The following is a 19,509-nucleotide window of genomic DNA, read 5'->3' as shown; positions in this document are numbered from 1 at the left end:
TTTGTTGTTCAACTGCGACTTTGTGCAGCAGCCGACCGTCATGCAGGACACCATACTGGCGCTGCGAATTCTGGTGTCACCGAAACCAGAGAAAGATTAGTGAAAATAAAACTCTCTGTGAAACTTTTAGATAGACTGTAAGCAGTTACTTGTAAACAGTGAGGTCAACCAGTGATTTGTGCTGGCATGCTAAGCTGGGATCAATTTATTTGAAAACTTATGTATGTTCGTAACATGGCTGTAGTTGATCACATTGAACCTCTGTAGCATTTTCTATACAGATTGTGAAACAGCACAATCATTATGTCATCACTTTTCATTCTTGCAGTTTAGTGTCAAACTACAAATTTTACTGGCTTAGTTGTGGCATGATTCCTTGTCCTTTCTGTGTTGTGCCCTGTACATCTTAGCTCATGGATGCTGTCACATAATGTACGCCGCAGGAGGGGGCCCCCGTACCTGCCGGCCCATGAGCCCTTCCCTCCAGCTTGTGGGGGCACTGGCGTCCCACATGGCGACACGGCTGCGAAACCCGCACGACAGCGACTGTGCCCATGCTGACCAGCCGGGGCTGTCACTGCCGCCGGTGCCATGCTGGAAGCAATGGTTGACCAGCGCGCCAACTTGGACATAATGCCGGGTAAACGTTTTGACTTATGACTGCATTTGCCATGCAGAAACTAAATAGCTCCAAGCGAGCAAGCATTTGTTTTCTGAGGAGCGCTCTCCTGGCGGTTTTCCTCCACACTAATGCCGACGTCAGGACTCGTCCATGTGAAGCAAACAGGGGGGAGCCCATCAACGCAAAGGAAATGCTGTTATCAACCGCGTCTTCTAAGCGTGGTCTTATTGAAAAGGAAGAACGCCAGCTCGCTTGGAGCTATTTAGTTTCTGCGTGACTGTAGATATAGAAATCGGTTTAGAGGTTAGTTACTACTAGGCTGCCTATTTTGTTGTGTTTATTTCTGAGAAAACTGCTGATGTTCTTCCGTTTATCTGGTGTTTCATTTTTGGTGAGCTGTTTATAGGAATAAAACTGGGATTATGGGTCACCGAATATCACCCGCCCCTACAGTGAATGTAGCAGTTGCGCAGCGGGCACCTTCCCATAATCCTCCTTGTCACAAAATGTAACTCAAGCTGTTTACGTTAGCTGTTAGAATGCGCGCTTTGTATCTCCAGCTAGCTCTGCCTAGTAGCTTGAATGCGATGCTCATCCCAAATGCATATGCTGTGTTCATAATGACACTTAATACGGTGACTGGATTCGATGCGCCTAAGTCGCCTTTATGTAGACACGGCTGGAGTCCAGTTTGCACTGTATACCAGTTTGACTCTGTTAGCCTTCGCATCATTCACTGTGGAAAGCTTCATTGTTTAGGACCACCATCTATAACCAAGCCAATGAAGATAAATGGTGTAATAATGCAACTATGAACTAGCCACAACACTGGAAGAGGTACAGAACAGGATCCCTCAAGCAGATTATACCAGCAGCTGGCATTCAACATCTCCATAATGGGTTCACATTCTCTCGTATCTACCCCCTGCCTGTAACACTCACAGCATCTATGTGCTGTGCCTGTCCAGATTCTCCTGCCTTGCCCGCTTCGCCTGCATCGCCACCACTGGACTGGGGTGACAGCATGGAGCCGGCATTTGCTCCATCGCCACCCAGGCCCCCAAACCCTCCGTCTCCTCAACCGACCCGTGGGGCCCCCCGAGCGAAACCGGCTGTAGGCCGCGTCGCAGCTTTTGAGGCGATGTTGGCTCCTGAAACGAATGCCCGTGTGGCCGCCCTGGAGAGGGAGGAGCTGCGCAAGGAGGAGCTGCACCAGTTGCAGGTGCAGCTGCTTCGTGGCCAGCAGCAGCGTATCGAGCTGGAACTTGAGCTGCTCCAGCTCGACAAGCGAATTAAGCTGCAACAGCTGCTTGCTTTCGAAGCGAAAACACAAGAGTAGGTGGATTTTTTTTAGCGTTGCATTTTAGTTTATTACATTAAGTTTCACTTTCTTTTTGTGTATGGATGGTTTTTTAAAGGGTATTATTTTGTTCATTTTGTCCCTGTTTAGTAAAGTCTTCTTTCTTTTTTCCTTTTTTAACTTGGTGGTGTAATAATCATTTGTAGTGAACTTTCTATACAAAAGGGCAGTTACATCAACTTTCGATGCATTCTCTCAAAGAAAAGGAGGTAGCCCAGTATTTCGTTTCTTTCTTTACGCCGATTTTTTAAGAGAGGAAGTAATTATGATGCGAGTGTTCAGGCAGGGGGAAGTTAGTCGGCCCCAATAAGTGTCTATCCACATACTCCAAGCTGTGATGCTTTAACACATACTGCCACCGGCCCCCCTGGAGGAAGTGTAGCAATATATTTTTTTCTTATGTACAAACAGATGTTGCCAGCACTTTACCATTGTTCTATTGCCATGTTGGTTTTATTATTGTGTGATTTGTGCATGCTGTCTTGTGAATTAAATGTTGTGAACCATCATTGAATTCAGACGTGTCCCATTTACTGTCAAAACATTCGTGCCGTAAACCCTATATGGACTTATGCCACCACCCAGAATAAAGTCAACACCATCTTGACTAGCCAAGGTTTGCTCACTGCCTTTTTGTGGCCCACTGCAAAGTGCCAGTGCAGCAATTGGGCCCAAGCTTGCAGCCGACTACATACTGATATATTAATTGCATAGTCCCAGCCAAAACCTGATGTGCTCAATTACTCCCACTGAAAAGTAGTGCGACACCACCAGCATTGAAGTGCAGCGGCCCTGCACGTTCACATTGTTTAATACTGTTGGGACGCCCTTGACCAGCAACAACTGAGAGTGTCCTCCCAAGGTATCGCTGCGTTGTTGCATTATGCATTCTAACCTAAAGCCCTTCAGGTGTGAACCCAGTTGCAAGATAAGGTTTCAAGCATCTTTAAGAACAGGTTTATTCCACACAAAAAATTTGTACAAAATAGGGAGCATGTGCCCTTCAAGAAAAGGTTCACATGTCTACCGTCAGATGCCTGGCAAACTTCCATGCAAAAGTAAAGACAACACACAAATCCGTCAAAACGTCCACACAACACTGACAACACCATCAGAAGCTAAACAAAATAAAAACCACGAAACAGCTTCCACCCTTCGACAGCGGCACTGAAGGCAGACGTCGAAATAATAAAGCCACTATTTTGATGTTTTACGGAAGTGACGTCACAGTTGTCAAAATAATTTGAGAAATATTTTGACGGTCGACATTGAAATAGTCGATGCTCGGCTTAAAACCTTCCCCCTTCCGCCCGGCTCTTTATGCCCATCTCTCCCTAGCTAACCCCCCTCCCTCCCCCCACACACTAACAAAATTCTGGCTACATTGCTGTTGTTTTCACAATGCGCCTACTATGTAAAACTCCTAGAAATAATCTGTGCCCGTTTCCATGCTTCGTTGATGGTGTCCACGGGGTCCGGAGTCTGTGGCAGGTGGGGCTGCCTCCGACGTCGTTGAGGGGGAACTGGTGGAGTGGGCATAGGTGGGGGACACGGCTCATTCCGCAGGCGGGCCAAGTTGTGCAGTGCAGCACAAGCCGTGATTATCACGGCTGACCGTTCAGGCTTGTGCTGCAACCGCATGTCGAGGCACGGAAACCGCCTTTTCCACACACCAAAGGCCCGCTCCACCGAGTTCCTGGTCCGGATGTGGGCCTTTTGGTACCTACGTGAGAAGAATGATGAACTATCAGAGATCTCTCTACTGCTGCAACCACCGACAGAGTGAGAACGGCAGGGTGTGTCTTTTGAACGCCTGGCTTCTTGCATGTGCTCTACGCCTTGCAATGTGCTTTGGCTGTGTGTGTGTGTCCGAGGTGCACGAGATGCTACAACGCTGGCTAGGGTAAGACACTGAAGCTGGAGTTGGGACAACTGAAACTCCTCCCTGCTGTTCTCACCTTGTCAGTTACTATATACATTGTTGCTTCACATTGAAGCGATACAGTAGTTTTTAGGTAGAAAATGCGACACTGATTTGTATAGCGGTCTATCGCTGATAAATTCTCTGACCAATGTTCTTGGCAGAAAGTACTCAGTAGGATAATGTTGCTCTAGATATAGACACACAGCTCTCTCCTGTGGGCGGATAATGTCTCTTTGCGCTTTCAGAGTTGCGTAAGGTAACTCAAAGCATCAGTCCGGGTGATACGGGTATGCCATACGGTATGGACCCTTTCTGCGAGCTGCATTTTGGCACTGCTTCTTTCCGGAGGCTACGGCTTTGTGTATGGTGTGTTGTTGGGGGATGCTTCCTACATTATTGTCTGCTAGAATGGACCACTAAGCTATAGTCCCACTTTGGCAACAAACACCAAGAAGCAACACTGACCAGTTCAACTGAGCGACAAATGTTGTCGAGCACTGTGCGCTTGCCATCCGATTTGCCAAAGATGTGACAGTCACATGCAGACAAGAAAACGATTAACGTCTGGTTCTGCTTCCATAGACCAATTGTACAGATAAGTTTGCGGAAACAAAATGAAAAGAGGGAATTGTAAGTGCGGCTGATACATCAATTTTGGGTTAGCTTTAAATCTCATGATTTCTTCCAGCAGTGTAGTGCATACCTTTCCTCTGGACGTTTGGCTGCCCCTGGAGTGGCCAGTGGAGTCATGAGGTAGGTGGTGCAGGCATAGCCTGCGTCTCCCAGCAGTACCCCAGGTACACGCTGGTGCTCGTACAGGACCCGTGCACGACTGTTGTCAAAGATCCGACTGTCGTGCACGGAGCCTGGCCAGCTGGCCACGATGTCGTAGAACTGGAGCTGGGGTCCCGTGATGGCCTGAGGGGGGGGAAAGGAACAGCATTGGGATGAGCAGGCTGGCGTGGTATCAAAACAGACACATTTTTAGATCCAGATACCGTAAAATCCGGAGAGATGCCCTGTACCACGAGCATAGCCTCGCGGTGCGGGAATAAAAGACGACGACGAGTCAGTCGTTCCTATCTCATCCTGGCGTACAGTCCATCATCCGTAGGCGCTCGTAATAGAACGATACATGGTGTCAGAAGTGATCTTCAGTCTCCACGCACCATGACTGATCTTCCGCCACCAGAACCGCTGCGGCTGGGAGAGCACGCTGCAGAGAATTGGAAAAAATTCAAGCAGCGGATGGAACTCTTCCTTCTGGCTACAGAGCCCAAGGAAGGTCGCAACCAGCAACAAAAAGCCGCTATCTTTCTGCACGTCGCTGGGCAAGAAGCCATTGAGGTATTTAACACGTTTGGTTTGTCAGCTGAAGAAGCCCAAGATTACGATGTCCTGGTACGGAGGTTCGAAGCCTACTGCCTTCCGAGATGCAATGAGACGTTCGAACGCTATGTGTTCCGAACGAGGCGACAAGAGGAAGGAGAAGCTTTCGAACATTTCTACCGCGATATTCAGCTGAAAGCAGCGACCTGTGGATTTGGCGACCTAAAGGACTCCATGCTACGAGACCAGATCGTGTATGGAACGTCAAGCAAGAAGATTCGAGAGAAACTCCTGCGGAAAAAGGATTTGACTTTAGAAATAGCAGTTGAATGCTGCAAGGCCGAAGAGACAGCCAATGTCCACAACAAAACATGGAATGACGCGGCAGTTAAAGGGTCAAGTGAAGCAGCGGCCAAGGTGGAAATCGTTAAGACAGTCAAGCAGCAGCAGAAGGACAAGTCGAGATGTCGCTTCTGCAACCAAGCTCACGCGCCAAGGCAATGTCCAGCCTACAGAAAGACATGCTCAAAATGCAGGAAGAAAAATCATTTTGCAGTATGTTGCAAGACTAAGCAGTCTGGCGTACATGACGTTGAGGAAACCAGTGAGGCAAGCAGCGATTTTGATGTGCTTGAGATTTTGTCAACCAGCAGCGTGCATTCGGTCGGCAACCGTGACTGGACCGTGAATACTACGATAGAAGGGAAGCAGGTAGAGCTTAAAGTGGACACCGGTGCACAGGCCAATCTGCTCCCTCGAACATTGTTTATGAAGATCAAACAAAAGCAGCGGCCTCAACACACGACTGCAACTCTGCATAGCTACGGAGGTGGCATCATACAACATCTGGGAAAAGTCCGCCTGTCGGTATCTGTCGGCAGAAAACAAGGTTTCATCGATTTCTTTATAGTAAAGAAGGGCAGGCAAGCCATCATGGGCCTGAAAGCATGCGAGCACTTTGGCCTCGTCAACCAGGTCAACACTGTGGAGCACGAGAACCAGCAGCGCCAACAAGTAGAGCGCGAGTTCCCCGGTCTCTTTCGTGGTCTCGGTTGCACAAAGAGAGCCTACAAGATGGTTCTTCGCGACAACTCCACACCGGTGATCCAGCCAGCACGCCGGGTGGCGCACGCGCTACGTGCGCCTCTGAAGGCAGAGCTCGACCGAATGGAGACAGCAGGTGTCATCGCGAAGGCACCAGAACCGTCCGACTGGGTGAGCCCCTTGGTTATAGTACGAAAGAAAAACAACAACTTAAGATTATGCATGGATCCCCGTCACGTAAACAAAGCACTCAAGCGAGAGCATTTTCAGCTGCCTCGGAGAGAGGAAATTGAAGCAGACTTGGCACATGCCGCATACTTTAGCCGGCTCGACGCCAACAGCGGTTTCCATCAAATACCGTTGGATGACAGTACATCTCGAATATGCACCTTCAGCACTCCTTTTGGTCGCTACAGGTTTCTCAGACTACCCTTTGGAATCGCTTCAGCCCCCGAGGTGTTTCAGCGCACTATGAGTTACCTTTTGGATGGACTTCCAGGTGTGCGGGTGTATATTGATGATGTCCTGATTTGGGGCGAAACACGGGAAGAACATGACCAACGATTGCGTGCTGTGCTTCATGCTCTACAAACAGAAGGGTTAACTCTTAACTTGGAGAAGTGCATCTTCGGGGTCACAGAAATCACCTACTTAGGAGATAAAATAAGCGCAGCTGGCATTGAGCCAAATCCAGAACTTGTGAAATGTGTTGCAGCCCTACCAACTCCAACGAGTAAGAAAGAGGTTCAGCAGTTGCTAGGAGCTGTTAACTACTTTGGAAAGTACTTGCCAAACCTGTCAACGCAGACAGAGTCGTTGCGTCAACTTATTCGACAAGACACTATTTTTGAATGGCAGAAGGTTCATGAAACTGAGTGGCAACAACTGCGAAAATTGCTCACTGAGGCACCGGTCCTGGCAATTTTTGATCCCTCTCGACCCACCAAAGTCTCAACAGATGCCTCTGCATTTGCTCTCGGTGCTGCCTTGTTCCAGCATGATGGAAAAGATTGGAAAGTGGTGGCGTACTCATCACGAGTACTCACAGACACAGAGCGTAGATATGCTCAGATCGAAAAGGAGGCTCTGGGAATTGTATTTGGGTGCGAAAGATTTACCGAATTCATACTCGGAAGAAAAATATTCGTTGAATCTGACCATCAACCCTTGATCGCTCTTGCAAAGAAACACTTAGGCGACCTGCCACCAAGGTTGCAACGACTATTTCTTCGTTTGCTTAAGTTCGAATTTGATTTACAGTTTGTCCCTGGAAAGAAGCTGGTGATCGCGGACACACTCTCCCGAATCTCCGGTGGTTCCCAAGCAGAAGACGACACGACCGACGTCGAAATACATGCAAATGCAGTGTTTTCAACACTGGTAGGCAGCCGGACCCTGGGCAGCCTGCAGGCAGCCACAGCAGGCGATCCCGTCCTGCAGGAGGCAATTGCCAGTTTAGAAGCTGGAACTCCAGTTCGGGGTGAGCTGAAGTCCGTTATGACAGAGCTTTCGGTCATCAATGGAGTCTTGTTGAAAGGAAACAAAGTTGTAATACCAGCAGCAATGCGCAAAGAAATACTTACAAGAATACACCAGGGTCACCTAGGCCTCAACAAATGTAAATCAAGAGCAAGGAACTTAGTCTACTGGCCAGGTATGAATGCGGATATTACTGCATTAGTCAGAAAATGCGAGACATGCCAAATTTTCACCTACAGACACCAGGATGAGCCTCTGCATACACGTGAGGTGCCTGGTCATCCTTGGGGTCGGGTTGGGGCTGACTTGTTCGAACTTGGTCGTAAACATTACCTAGTGGTGTATGACGCGTACTCAAATTATCCCGAAGTGGAGGAGCTTCGTGACACAACTGCTAATGGTGTGATCTCCAAACTGTCAGAAATATTTGCACGTCATGGAATACCATTAGAAGTTTGCACAGACGGAGGGCCACAGTTTTCTGCAAAAGAATTCAAAGACTTCTCAACGCGGTATGATTTTATTCATACAGTGTCAAGCCCTGGGTATCCCCGCTCCAATGGCCTCGCGGAGAAAGGCGTCCAGGTGGTGAAGCGGCTACTCCGAAAAGCACAATCAACAAAAGAGGACTTCTGGCTCGGCTTGCTTAGCTACCGTACGGCTCCGCTGGAAGGCGGTCGCTCTCCATCGGAGCTTTTGATGGGTCGTGGTATTCGAAGCCTGCTTCCAGACTTCTCTTCGGATCCAGCACCGCCTGTTCAAAAGCACACCCAGAACCTCAAAAAAGGATGACATCTAGAGCCGCTGCAGCCAGGAGACACCGTCCGTATCCTAAACGATGGAAAATGGGCTACGAAAGCAACTGTCGAGTCCTACGTCGCTCCTAGATCGTACAGCGTCGTCACAGAAGATGGCAGGACGTTCCGTCGCAACAGGCAACATCTCCTGAAAGTTGACGAAGAATATGATTCAAGGACAACAGAAGAAAACGACGACTCGGAATCGGAAGACGATGGGGGACCGCAGTCGCCTGGACCAGACGGTACAGATGAAGAGACAGAGGACCAGGAAGCACCGCAAGCTCAGACGCAGCAGGGGCCCTCATCACGCCGATCGGGCAGAAGCAGACAGCCTCCACGGAGACTAAGTTATGATGAGTCGTTCCAGCAAATGCCGTAGTTTTTTTTTTCTTTCTTCTCTTTTTTTTCTCTCTCTTGTCCCTGTTTTTTTTTTTTTTATTTTTGACTAGCGTCTTTGTGTCATCTTAATTTTGCACTTTTTTTTTTAAATGCAGAGAAAAGAGGATGTACCACGAGCATAGCCTCGCGGTGCGGGAATAAAAGACGACGACGAGTCAGTCGTTCCTATCTCATCCTGGCGTACAGTCCATCATCCGTAGGCGCTCGTAATAGAACGATACAGCCCTACCCCTATTTCTGGCTTGAACCACCGAAGGATAGCCCACTCCTAGTAATAGTAGTGTTGGGATCAATGATGGCCTCAGAACGTTGCTGGCTGGGAAGTACAGTCATCTTTACTTCGTTGCCCCTTGCCACCATAACAAGCTTGGAAGGGATACGACCTAATATTGACAATTTTTTAAAACTTTTCTTGATGTCGCATTGAAAGTTAGCCCACTCCATATTTTCAGCCGATATGCTCTTGAAGTTAGATGGTCTATCTCGGGATTTTATGGTATACTTAGCGAGTAAGTGCAGTTGCCAGCTTTGCAAATGAGGAGTTAATGACACAATAGTTAGTGCCCTGACTATGTCATGCAAATATAACGAAGCTTGGCAAGGCCTCATTCCTTGTTATCAGAGATCCAGTAGATGATTGCTCGACCACCCATTAGCTTGAACGATTATCACATCCTTGGTGTAAGCACCATAGGGTTCTCATTTCTCTGTAGAAGTAACACAATCCTTGGTTTGTAAGCCACACCACTCGAGTTAAGACACAATATAGATTATTAAATATACAAAATTTATGTTGTAGGGATGTCTTTTTCATTAATTAATTGACTGTTGGCTATGTGAAAGGAATTTACTTTTACTGTGCCATATTTCCCTGCCTTCACATCACAAGTGGAACGCCGTTCGGTGGGGTAGTCATTATTGCAGTTGAGTATAATCGTGACATTCCCTGCTGCAGAAACAATCGGCACATGCAGACTTTATTTATTATTATTATTTTTTTTACGATGCTGTGTTTTATAATGTCACCATTCTCTTTATTTATTTGTTTTACGGTAAGAGCACAAGCAAAAATGAACTTACTTGCACGTTGATGGAAAAGTACCCTTTTCTGTTACGGTAGACTTCGCCATCGGGACCACCAGGCCCCTTGATCCTAACGTGAGTACAATCAATGCACCCAGTCACTCCGGGAAACTTCTTCAGAGCATAAAACTCTAGCATCACGCGATCGAAGTCCGTCGCGGTGCTGGGGAACTTCACGAGTCGTCGGAACAGGGTGCCGGCGATGAGTCGCGACACCCGCTCGACAACCCGACACACTGTCGGCTGCGACACGGCGACGAGGTCGCCGGTGACGACCTGGAATGTCCCAGCGCCGTAGAATCTCAGCGCGATGAGAAGCTGAAGCATTGGAGGGACCGGCAGACCGCGATTGCTCGCGCACTCCTCTAGCGACAGGGACTCCAGGAGGCTTGCCACTGTCGCTTTTGTGATGCGGTAGCGCGCGAGAAATTCGCGGTCGTTGAACACCTCCAGAGGGTTCAGCCGGTCCCTCAAACGACGCCGCGGCACTGGGACACTCTCATCTTGGTGGTCGTAAAGGATTTCTTCCGCTCTAAGGACGAAATCCACGAAGTCGCAGAACGATCTGTCGGCCGCCATTACCTCCTGGGACCGACTCGAGTTTCGAGGAGCTGCTCGAGGAAGCGCCGGACCTACCTTGAGATTTTCGAGGAAAGAGTCGAGTATTTCCTCGAGTCGAGGAGCGTTTAGAGTGGAGGTCGGTTTATGAAGCGCAAAACCGGCCTCAAGTGGAGTTTCGAGTCGAGTTTGAGTCGAGTTCGAGTCGAGGCCCGTTTATGAATTCGGCTGTGAGTGCGTTTTAAAGCCGCAGGAAACAAGTAAAAAAAAAAAAAAGAAGAAGAAAAGCGAGCCAGCCCGAACCCTTCCGAGCTCATATCCAGCCTGCCTAACTAATCCCTGATGCTTGGGATTGAAGCAGAGAACCTTGAAGGGTTACAGAGTTTTTGTCGGGGGACCGGTAAGCCCATTAGCACGCGTGCGAGAAGGCCGGAAAAAGCGAGGAGGAAAATTGAGGAGGAAAGGGAGGAGGAAAAAAAGAAAAGAGGGTTAATCTTCTGCCACGCTGAAGAAAATTTTGAGCGCCCGCCTTTAAGGCCACGCACTTTGGCTTGGTCTTTATCATATCGCGCTTCGTCTTCGACGACGACGTCGACGTCGTCGAAGACGTCTTGAACGTCAAAGAAGTCGTGGACGTTGCCCAAGATGTCTTGAACGTCGACGGATTCGACGTCGACGATGTTGTCAACGTTCAAGTCGTCGACGACGTTGTCGTCCTGAACTTTATGGACGTCGAGGACGTCCGCGACGTCCTCGGCGTTGGCAACGTTTTCGACGTTCAAGGCGTCTACGACGTCGAAGACGTCTTAGATGCTCAAGTCGTTCACGACGTCCTCGGCGTTCACGACGTCTTCGATGTCGTCGGCTTGAACGTCGGAGTCGTCAAATTTGACAACATCGTGGACACCTTGAACGTCGAAGACGTCGTCGACGTAATGAACGTAAACGTCGTATTCACATTGAAGACGTCAACGACGTCTTGGACATCGACAATGTCTTCAACGTTCACGTCGTTGTTTTCGTCGTTGTTGTCGTGGACGTGATTCTCTTTGATGTTCAAGCCGTCCACGACGTCCTCGACGTTCAAGACGTCCACGACGTTGACGTCGACGACGAGGCTACGACGGCGTTGAAGCCGTCATCGACGTCATGGGCGACGTAGAATCTGCCTATACATACGAAGCGAAAGCGAAACGGGACGTAAAGGCACTGAGTGCGGTGGCGCCCGCCGCGTGGATCATGGGAGAGTGTCAGCAGGGCCGGCTTGCTAGAACAAGCGTCTTACATAAGACTGTCTCAAAGAAGCACTGCCAACGCAAGCGCACGAACGGGATGGAACATGGAGTCGAGTCTCAAGCGCTCGCGCACCCTAGGCATGGTAGTCTTCCTTTCACGCAGTCATCTAAGGCTTTGCTTCTAGCAAGCCGGCTCAGAAGACGCCATTTATTTATCTATTTTACCCTCAGGGCCGAAGCATTCTAAAGAGGAGGAGCCTTACAAAAACATTATATAAAAATAAAAGCAAGCACATGTTGCATAGCAACCAGGGGCATTATAACTTAGCGCAGACGCCAGCTACAAAAAACTAAAATGGGGCCAAAGCGTGCACTGACTGCGGAGGAGATGGAGGCTCGGAGGAATCGTCGGGCGGAGGAAGAACGTCTTCGATACGTGGCGAAGCATGGTCTAGAACGCGAATGCATGCTGGCTCGTAAACGCGAAGCGGGACAGCTTCGATACATGGCAGCGGTGAGACAGCAGCGGAACCGGACTGTGCCGTCTGCGGGTGCACACAAGTACATTGAGAAACACTCCGTGCAGGACGAGTTTGGTTTGGTTTGCAGTTGTGCAATAGACTCTGATTTTGGTCGGGTGTGTCTCCGATGTTGGAACGCCACAAGTTTACGTTGAGCGAGGCGTATCCCGGTAAAAACATGTCCAACTATGTCGTGTGTTCTACTTGCAAAAGCTCGCTAAACCAGAATAGCATTCCGGATCTGTCGCGAAGCAACGGCTTCTGGTATCCGGGCCGCCTTGCGCACCTACCCAGTTGAACGAGATTAGTGAGCGTTTGGTCTGCCCCGGATCCCATTCATGTGGATCAAACTGATTCACGGCGGACAGTTCGACATTGTGGGGCAGATCGTCAACGTGCCCGTGGACGTGAACCAAATGGTGACCATGCAGTCTTCCGCGCAACGTTTCTAACGACGTGTCTATCGGCGTGAGCTTGAAGAAGATAAAAATTTAAAGTCTGTTTACAAGCAGGGCGTGGTGCGCAAGGCGGGACTGAAGCTCTGGTCCGACTTTTTGTGCCGCAGCTGTGCAGACGCACTCGCGAGGCCCGAATGCGTCTTACTGCGTCTTATATGTAGTATACAGTTCGTAAAGACAAACGAACAGTGTTGGTGTTTCCAATATATGTTTATAACACTTCACTAGTGTCGTGTTGCACCAAGCGCTGAACGACTTCAAAATTTGGCGTCAAAATCACCGTCCAAGCAGCGACAACCAGCGTACACATCATAGAAAGCTTCGCTTTAAGACCGATTTTCACATGGCGTGGGATCCGCATGATCTTTTTTTCAAATTGTCGTTTACTTTGTGGGAGCTTTTAGTCGCTTGTTACCTCGATATGAAGCACATCAGGATGGGGCCGTTTCTTCCATGTAACGCGGGCTATCCGGCAATTCATTTTGCAAGTTATCTGCTCGCAAAAGAGTACAGCTTCTACGCCTTCTGGGTTTCTGGAACTGATTGCCTTATTGACAAAAAGAAAAACCCTTCCTTCATGCCCTCACATATCACATCCAATCGGACCAATAGCTTTCACTGGTCCTACCACGACGGCTCCACCTACAACTGCATTGTCTGCTCTGGTTTCCTTGCACGACTATTTGAGAAAACTCACGCCAGCATCCTGTGCGGCCTAAGCCTAGGCCAGTACTCTAAAAGTGGCTTAACACTCAAGTAGTCTTTCTGGCGTCGGGAGTGACCAGCGGTTAAGTGAACGCTTTTCTCTGCCCCGACGAGTCCCTTTGCCTCCGCAAATTACCAGCGTTCCGCACAGCGGTGTCACCGCTTGATGTCTTATTATCCAATCGAAAGAATCATCGATGAAACGGTAAGTGCCAATTACGACATATTTAAGTGTTTACCGGAAGTCAGTATGCCATTCACATGGAAACGAAATTCGTCTTTAATTTGAAACGTACCGTATTTGTTTATTGATCGTATTTGCCTAATCTAGCTGTATTCTTAGCTATAATATATCAAGGTAGTATTTCCCGTCTGCGTATGGGCCTTATTCATATCAAATTTGCAATAAATACGCTTAGGCTCCAACAATGAATATGGTATATTTCCGTTAAGCTGAACTCGCTTAAGCAGAATTGTAGGGTATGCCGAACAAAATTGAAACGTTTGGTTGGTTTCCCATAGACGTAATGTTCTAAAAAAATTCGCTTAACAGGAATGGCTTCGAGCGTGCACTACGGTTAACCCGTACCCGAACTTTGCATCGCCGCTATTAGCCTGCGCGAAATGGAGAAGCAAAGAGCGACGGCAAGCGAAGGCCGCCAAAGGACGGAGAGAGGAAAAGCGCGCAAACAAACATTTTGCGTTAAGCAAAAAAAAAAAAAAAATGCTGGCGTTCTGTGGCGGAGGGTGGTGCGATGCGAGTAGGCTAAAAACGCCGGCTACGGTTCTTGAGGCAAGAGTCGCCAGTTACCGCCCGTTCGCGTGCCTGTCTCCCACACGACCAATCTCCCGCTCCCGTTGTATGTTTTCTGTCATGCTGCTGTCTCGATATCGACCAATGAGCAAATATGGGCAGGCAACTCGACTTGTGTTCCAAAAATTACTCTTTTTTAAGAACTTGAAGGTTCCGAGGAGTTTCTGAAAAATATTGAAAATACGTCGTGATTCTTGACGTCAAACCGATTTGCCCAGCGGAGACTATCAGATTATAGAATTTATCTGTTTCCCAGCAAGAGGCGTATGAAACATATCGGTAATATTTTTATGGCGAACTAGACAAGCTTTGTAAGTGTTTGTTTTTATTTTAAGCCTGCGTTATGCTTCATGCTGTGTTTCTCTTCAAAAGGCAATTTAGAATACCCGGCATAATATGAAGACTTCATTTAAGTTGAACTTCTGATAGGCCGAACAAATTTGCATGGTCCATTCGTGTTCGTTTCAAAAGGAGTTTACTGTAAAAAGTACAGTCGCCGGTCATATGAGCTCTCCCGGGCGAACGCCGATCGGAGCAGTAAAAATCCCGCACGTGGCGCGTCGAACGTTGCCGCGTTTTGGGAACCGGGCTATTGGGACCAAACCATTCCGTTATCAAAGGGGTGGATGCATAGCTTTTATCGGGATTCCAGCCTTTAGAAGTGTGAATCACAAAACCACGGCCGATTAGAATTGCCGCCTTCGGGTGTTGGCCCCAAGTGTTCGGAGATGATATAACTTCTGATAAACTGGAGCTTGCTTTAGGCGTAGATAAAGCAGCAGTGTTCGATCGATGCTGACAATTGCAAAAACCCTTTGTTTCGTATGATATAAGGCATGACAATAATGATCCCTCAGCAAGCGAGAAGTGGCCGTCCAGGAAGCCATCTGCAAAGTCATCGTGTAGAGGATTACCCTTGGCGAAGTAACACGCTACTGTGCGCAGAACCGTACAGTCTCCTCGATGAAGCGCGTTCATGAAAAGCCGAATCTTTATTCTGCTTCGCCACAAATCTTTTTCTTTTGTTGTCTATAGCATATTCTTATAGATTAAATAAATTATTTCAAAATCGCTTGTCACTGTCTAGTCTAGGTTTAAGAAAAATTGTGAGAAAGGGCTTGTGCATGGGATTACTCTTCGAATAGGAAATATTTAAAATGACTAATTGGTTTTGCAAATAAAAAAGTAGCATTTAACAGGTCAAGGATATTATGCAGTGCAGAATTTCGATAAGCCTTCTCCGTTTACCTACAACCGCAAGCGCGATTGTAATCGGCTGTACTTAAGATTCACGTTTCAAAACGCGGAATGCTATTAAACTTCCTGCGTCCATCCCTTTGATAGCGGAATAATTTAGTCCCAATAGCCCGGCTCCCAGAACGCGACAACGTTCGACGCGCCGCTTGCGGGATTTTTGCTGCTCCGGTCGGCGTTCGGCCGGGGGAGCTCATATGGCCGGCGACTGTACAAAATGGTCGACTAGACTTTTTAAAATATTTTTTGTAGCTTCCACTTGTCATAATAGCATTCAACATACATTTATTAGTGCTACCGGTATGACGCCACAGGCGGTTAGCGCTTGCGTTCCGGTATGCAACCGTTACGCCGTTCGCTATCTTTATATTAAGCCGTTGTTAATTTTTATGCATCTGTATGCCCTGTAGATGGCTACATGGTCAGCATAATTGTGATTCTATGCTTTCTGATATTTTGTTTTGCATTCTTAACCGCTGAAAATCGCTTGTTTGTATGTGACTCAGCGAGGGAACAGATCAGGTTGTGAAATTGTCGGGTCCACGGAGACCCACTTACACAGCAGTGTAGTGGAAGAATACAGCAATAATGCAAACATAAAAAGACAAATTTACGCGCTCATAAAAGGGGTTTTCTGACCCAAAGTAGCACATTACATGTGCAGTATAGCCTCCTTCGCTGTTGCCCCATAAAACCCGCAAACTACATTCTAGCCTCAAGCTGAAAAGCTAACGCCAACCAGCTGTGAAGATGTTTTTTATAGGTAAATTAGAAAACCGAAAACCTAATTGTGTTACAATTTGCGCGCTTACACACAATCAGTGTAAGCAACCGTTCGCGTGCTTACTGCGTTCAATGTATTATATAAATCATGTTCCTACAGTGTTTGCAGCGCAAGGGAATACTGGTTAAATGGAAAGGATATCCAAAGTGGGAATGCACGTTCGAGCCTCGGCGCCACCTGAATGCGGCCTGTCTTAATGAACTGGGGCAGCCAAGGAAGCCATCCCCGGAGCGCCTTCAAGACGCCGCAAACAAGCTACCGTCTGAAGTGCAAAAAATGCTAGCAAACTGCCGTAAGAGCAATGGCCTCATAAGGGTAGAGTTTGACCTCGATATATATCGTTGGGTTTTTCAAAACCAAAAAAAGCTAGCCAATGAGTGGATTTTATGCGAGAGAACGGACTTTGACAGGCTCGACCTGCCAGAAGGGTGGGACAGCAGAGAGGATAAGTTTGGTGAAGCTGTGAGCATCGTTTTCCCCAGTGAGGGTAAAAGGAACTCTGTGTTGCCAGAAATCTTCCAGAAAATTTGGGCTCGGCTTTCCTCTGGAGAGATTGCATGTGTACTTTATGACACAGGGACAAAAAACAGAATAAAGATGGCAGGTCGTGACTGTGAACCTTCAGTTGAGTTAAAAGAAAATACTCTCACATTAACTTTGAGCAATCAAAGCGTTCTTGAAATAGACGATGAAAAGCATCTTTTAACGCAGTTTCATGCGAGGAAGATTGAAGAAAAGCTACCCCACATGCTGGACGTAGGTGCCCGCCAACGCTAAAACGCCGCTAAAACAGAGATGTGATCTCCTCGAAAAAGAGAAGGCGGCCCTGCAATCTACCCTAGAAGTTCACGAGGGAACATTCAACTATGAAAAAAAAATGGGCGAGGGATGTAAAAAAACCGACTGCAGGAAGCTGATAGCTGCCGGAGCCAGTATTGATGACGCAGTGAATGACTTGTTAAGCAGTTTCAGGTTGAACCTTCACGATATCTTTGTAAGTGATCTGAAGGGCTCACTTCACAAGATTACATATCTCAATGAAGGACGCGTGTCTGTCCAACACGCAGCAAATCGGTTATATGGTGGTTGTGGTAAGATTTCCTACAGTGACCTGGATCCCTCAGACCAGCAGATGGTACGCGATATAGCAGTGCTTCTAGACGAGCACGCAGTTAGCAACACATTTTAGCAGCAGCTGTGTAGAACAGTAAAATACTTACCTTCGGTAAAACTTCTCGACAGCTACCGAGAAACACTTACCATCCACATAGAGGTTTTTAAAACTCCAGGAAATGCCAAAGATGCGCAAGTCTCGTTTATGAGAGACTTGGAAACCGCAATTAAAGAAATTGCGGTTTCCAAGTTTCCAAGCGAAAAGAAAACGGTTACGGATATAAGTGCCCAGCATCTTGTAAACAAGATAGAAGGAGACGGCTGCAAGGTCAGCAAGAAAACGTTCTGGACGACACTTTCTTTTGTTGTCATTCGCTCCGACAAGCAACTGCAGAGCCTTAGGTGGCATCGCTTGCTCGCAGTAGTCGAAACGCACGAGTGTTATTTTGCCATAAGGGAGTCATTCCGATCACTAATAAGTGGAATCAATGACATGATTAAGAAAGAAAATATTATTTTGGAGGGCGTCACTTCAAGAGTGAAGATGTGTCTAGGCGCTGACCTGAAGTTTATTTTGTTAGCGCTTGGCTTGCAGTCAGCCTCTTCGAACTTCCCCTGCCCGTTTTGCATCCCTGATGCAAATGAGCGAACAAACATTGACTTGGAAATCACCCATTTCAATGCTAGGACTGCTAGGACTCGCGACAACATGAAGTCGGATTGCGATGAGCTTAAACACGGAGTTCAGTTCTCACCTCTTTTTGATATTGAACCCTCCGCTGTCGTCCCCGATACATTGCATATGACAATAAGAATTTGCCATCGTCTTTTAGATGCATTAGTAATCGAACTTGATGACCTTGATTGCCAGGCCAAAGTCCAAAACCCGACCTCAAAAAACGAGCACATGGCTAAATTTATAGCACTAATTAACAGTCTCGGGGTGAGGTTCGATGTCTGGGAAGACGATAAGAAGGGGCATGCTTTCACTACACTAACGGGAGACGAATGAAGTTGCTCCTGCGAAGTATTCCCGCAAAAGCAAATGGGTTACTGCACTCAGATACTGAATCTGCAGTCCTTTCGCTCTGGAGCATCTTTTGTGATGTTATGACCCACTTTGAGAAAAACGCAACAGCAGAAAGGGTTGACCAGAAAACACAGCAATTTCTCAACACGTTCCTGGATTTGGGCCATACATCCCGAAAAGGCCACGGAAAAAGCCGCATTACGCATTACATACATATACTTACTCATCACGCCTCCATAAAACATGAGCAGTTTAGGTGTCTTGGGTGGTATTCAAGTCAAGGGCTAGAAAAAAAAACGACGTTTTAAAAACCATACACCACGGAAAAAGCAACAAATGGAACGCAGCAGGTGATGCTTTGAAACTAGCGAAAAGGTTTGAGGCTATGCAAAAGGCGGGGAGCGTTCGCAGCTACATAAAGCGCGACGACGAGTATTGTAAGTCAGGAGGGATACAGGACAGCAGGAGAAAACGACAGCGTTCAGCTATGAAACTGCCGACTGCAAGCCCGGTTGTTGATATTGAGTCCATGAGTGCAGGAGAACTGCGGACAGAATTGCGATCTCTTGGAGTAACAACCAGAGTAAAATGTGCAAAAAAAAACAAAAAAAACTACGCACCATGTTGGCCAGCTCCGCTAAAGATTAATACAGCAACTTTGCTCTGCCTTATGGATTCTTGAGTTAAGGCTCCATAGCCCTGAACACCCCAAGATTCTGAAGTACAGTTATTTTTATGTACTGTTTACAGTTACGTAGACCGTGCGTCTCATATCTTGGCTATGTATGTTTACCGCAGAACACGGCGTAAGTTACGTCAGCTTTGATCTTCGCATATGATGATTTACTGATATTTGATCCAACATTTGCAAGTTTTCACGTCAGCAATTTAGTGCCATGCTACTATGCAGAGAGTAGTATGCACACGGCATGAAAACCTCTTTTGTCAAGTTTGTAAATATGTGAATATATTAAACTTCAAGCTTTTAGTGAGTCTA

The 19,509-nt window shown here is 47.4% G+C and overlaps 2 protein-coding genes across 2 annotated transcripts; one reads left to right on the top strand and one right to left on the bottom strand.

Moving 5' to 3' along the window:
• Nucleotides 1-601: 601 nt before the first annotated feature.
• LOC121834699 (wiskott-Aldrich syndrome protein family member 2-like) lies at nt 602-1,970 on the top strand. Its single transcript, XM_042288427.1, has 2 exons — nt 602-640; nt 1,591-1,970. Exons 1-2 carry the CDS (start codon nt 604-606, stop codon nt 1,959-1,961), a joined length of 408 nt encoding a protein of 135 aa, XP_042144361.1. The 5' UTR covers nt 602-603; the 3' UTR covers nt 1,962-1,970.
• A 2,608-nt stretch (nt 1,971-4,578) lies between these two features.
• LOC120838543 (putative nuclease HARBI1) lies at nt 4,579-10,428 on the bottom strand. The gene is made up of 2 exons (XM_040208524.1): nt 10,038-10,428; nt 4,579-4,824 (listed from the first exon to the last, which is right to left on the bottom strand). The coding sequence occupies exons 1-2, from the start codon at nt 10,365-10,367 to the stop codon at nt 4,579-4,581; spliced, it is 576 nt and encodes a 191-aa protein (XP_040064458.1). The 5' UTR covers nt 10,368-10,428.
• Nucleotides 10,429-19,509: the final 9,081 nt, after the last annotated feature.

Source organism: Ixodes scapularis, unplaced genomic scaffold (genome assembly GCF_016920785.2).
Source record: "Ixodes scapularis isolate PalLabHiFi unplaced genomic scaffold, ASM1692078v2 ptg003601l_1__unscaffolded, whole genome shotgun sequence".
NCBI lineage: Eukaryota > Metazoa > Arthropoda > Arachnida > Ixodida > Ixodidae > Ixodes > Ixodes scapularis.
This window is presented reverse-complemented; position numbering and strand designations above follow the sequence as displayed.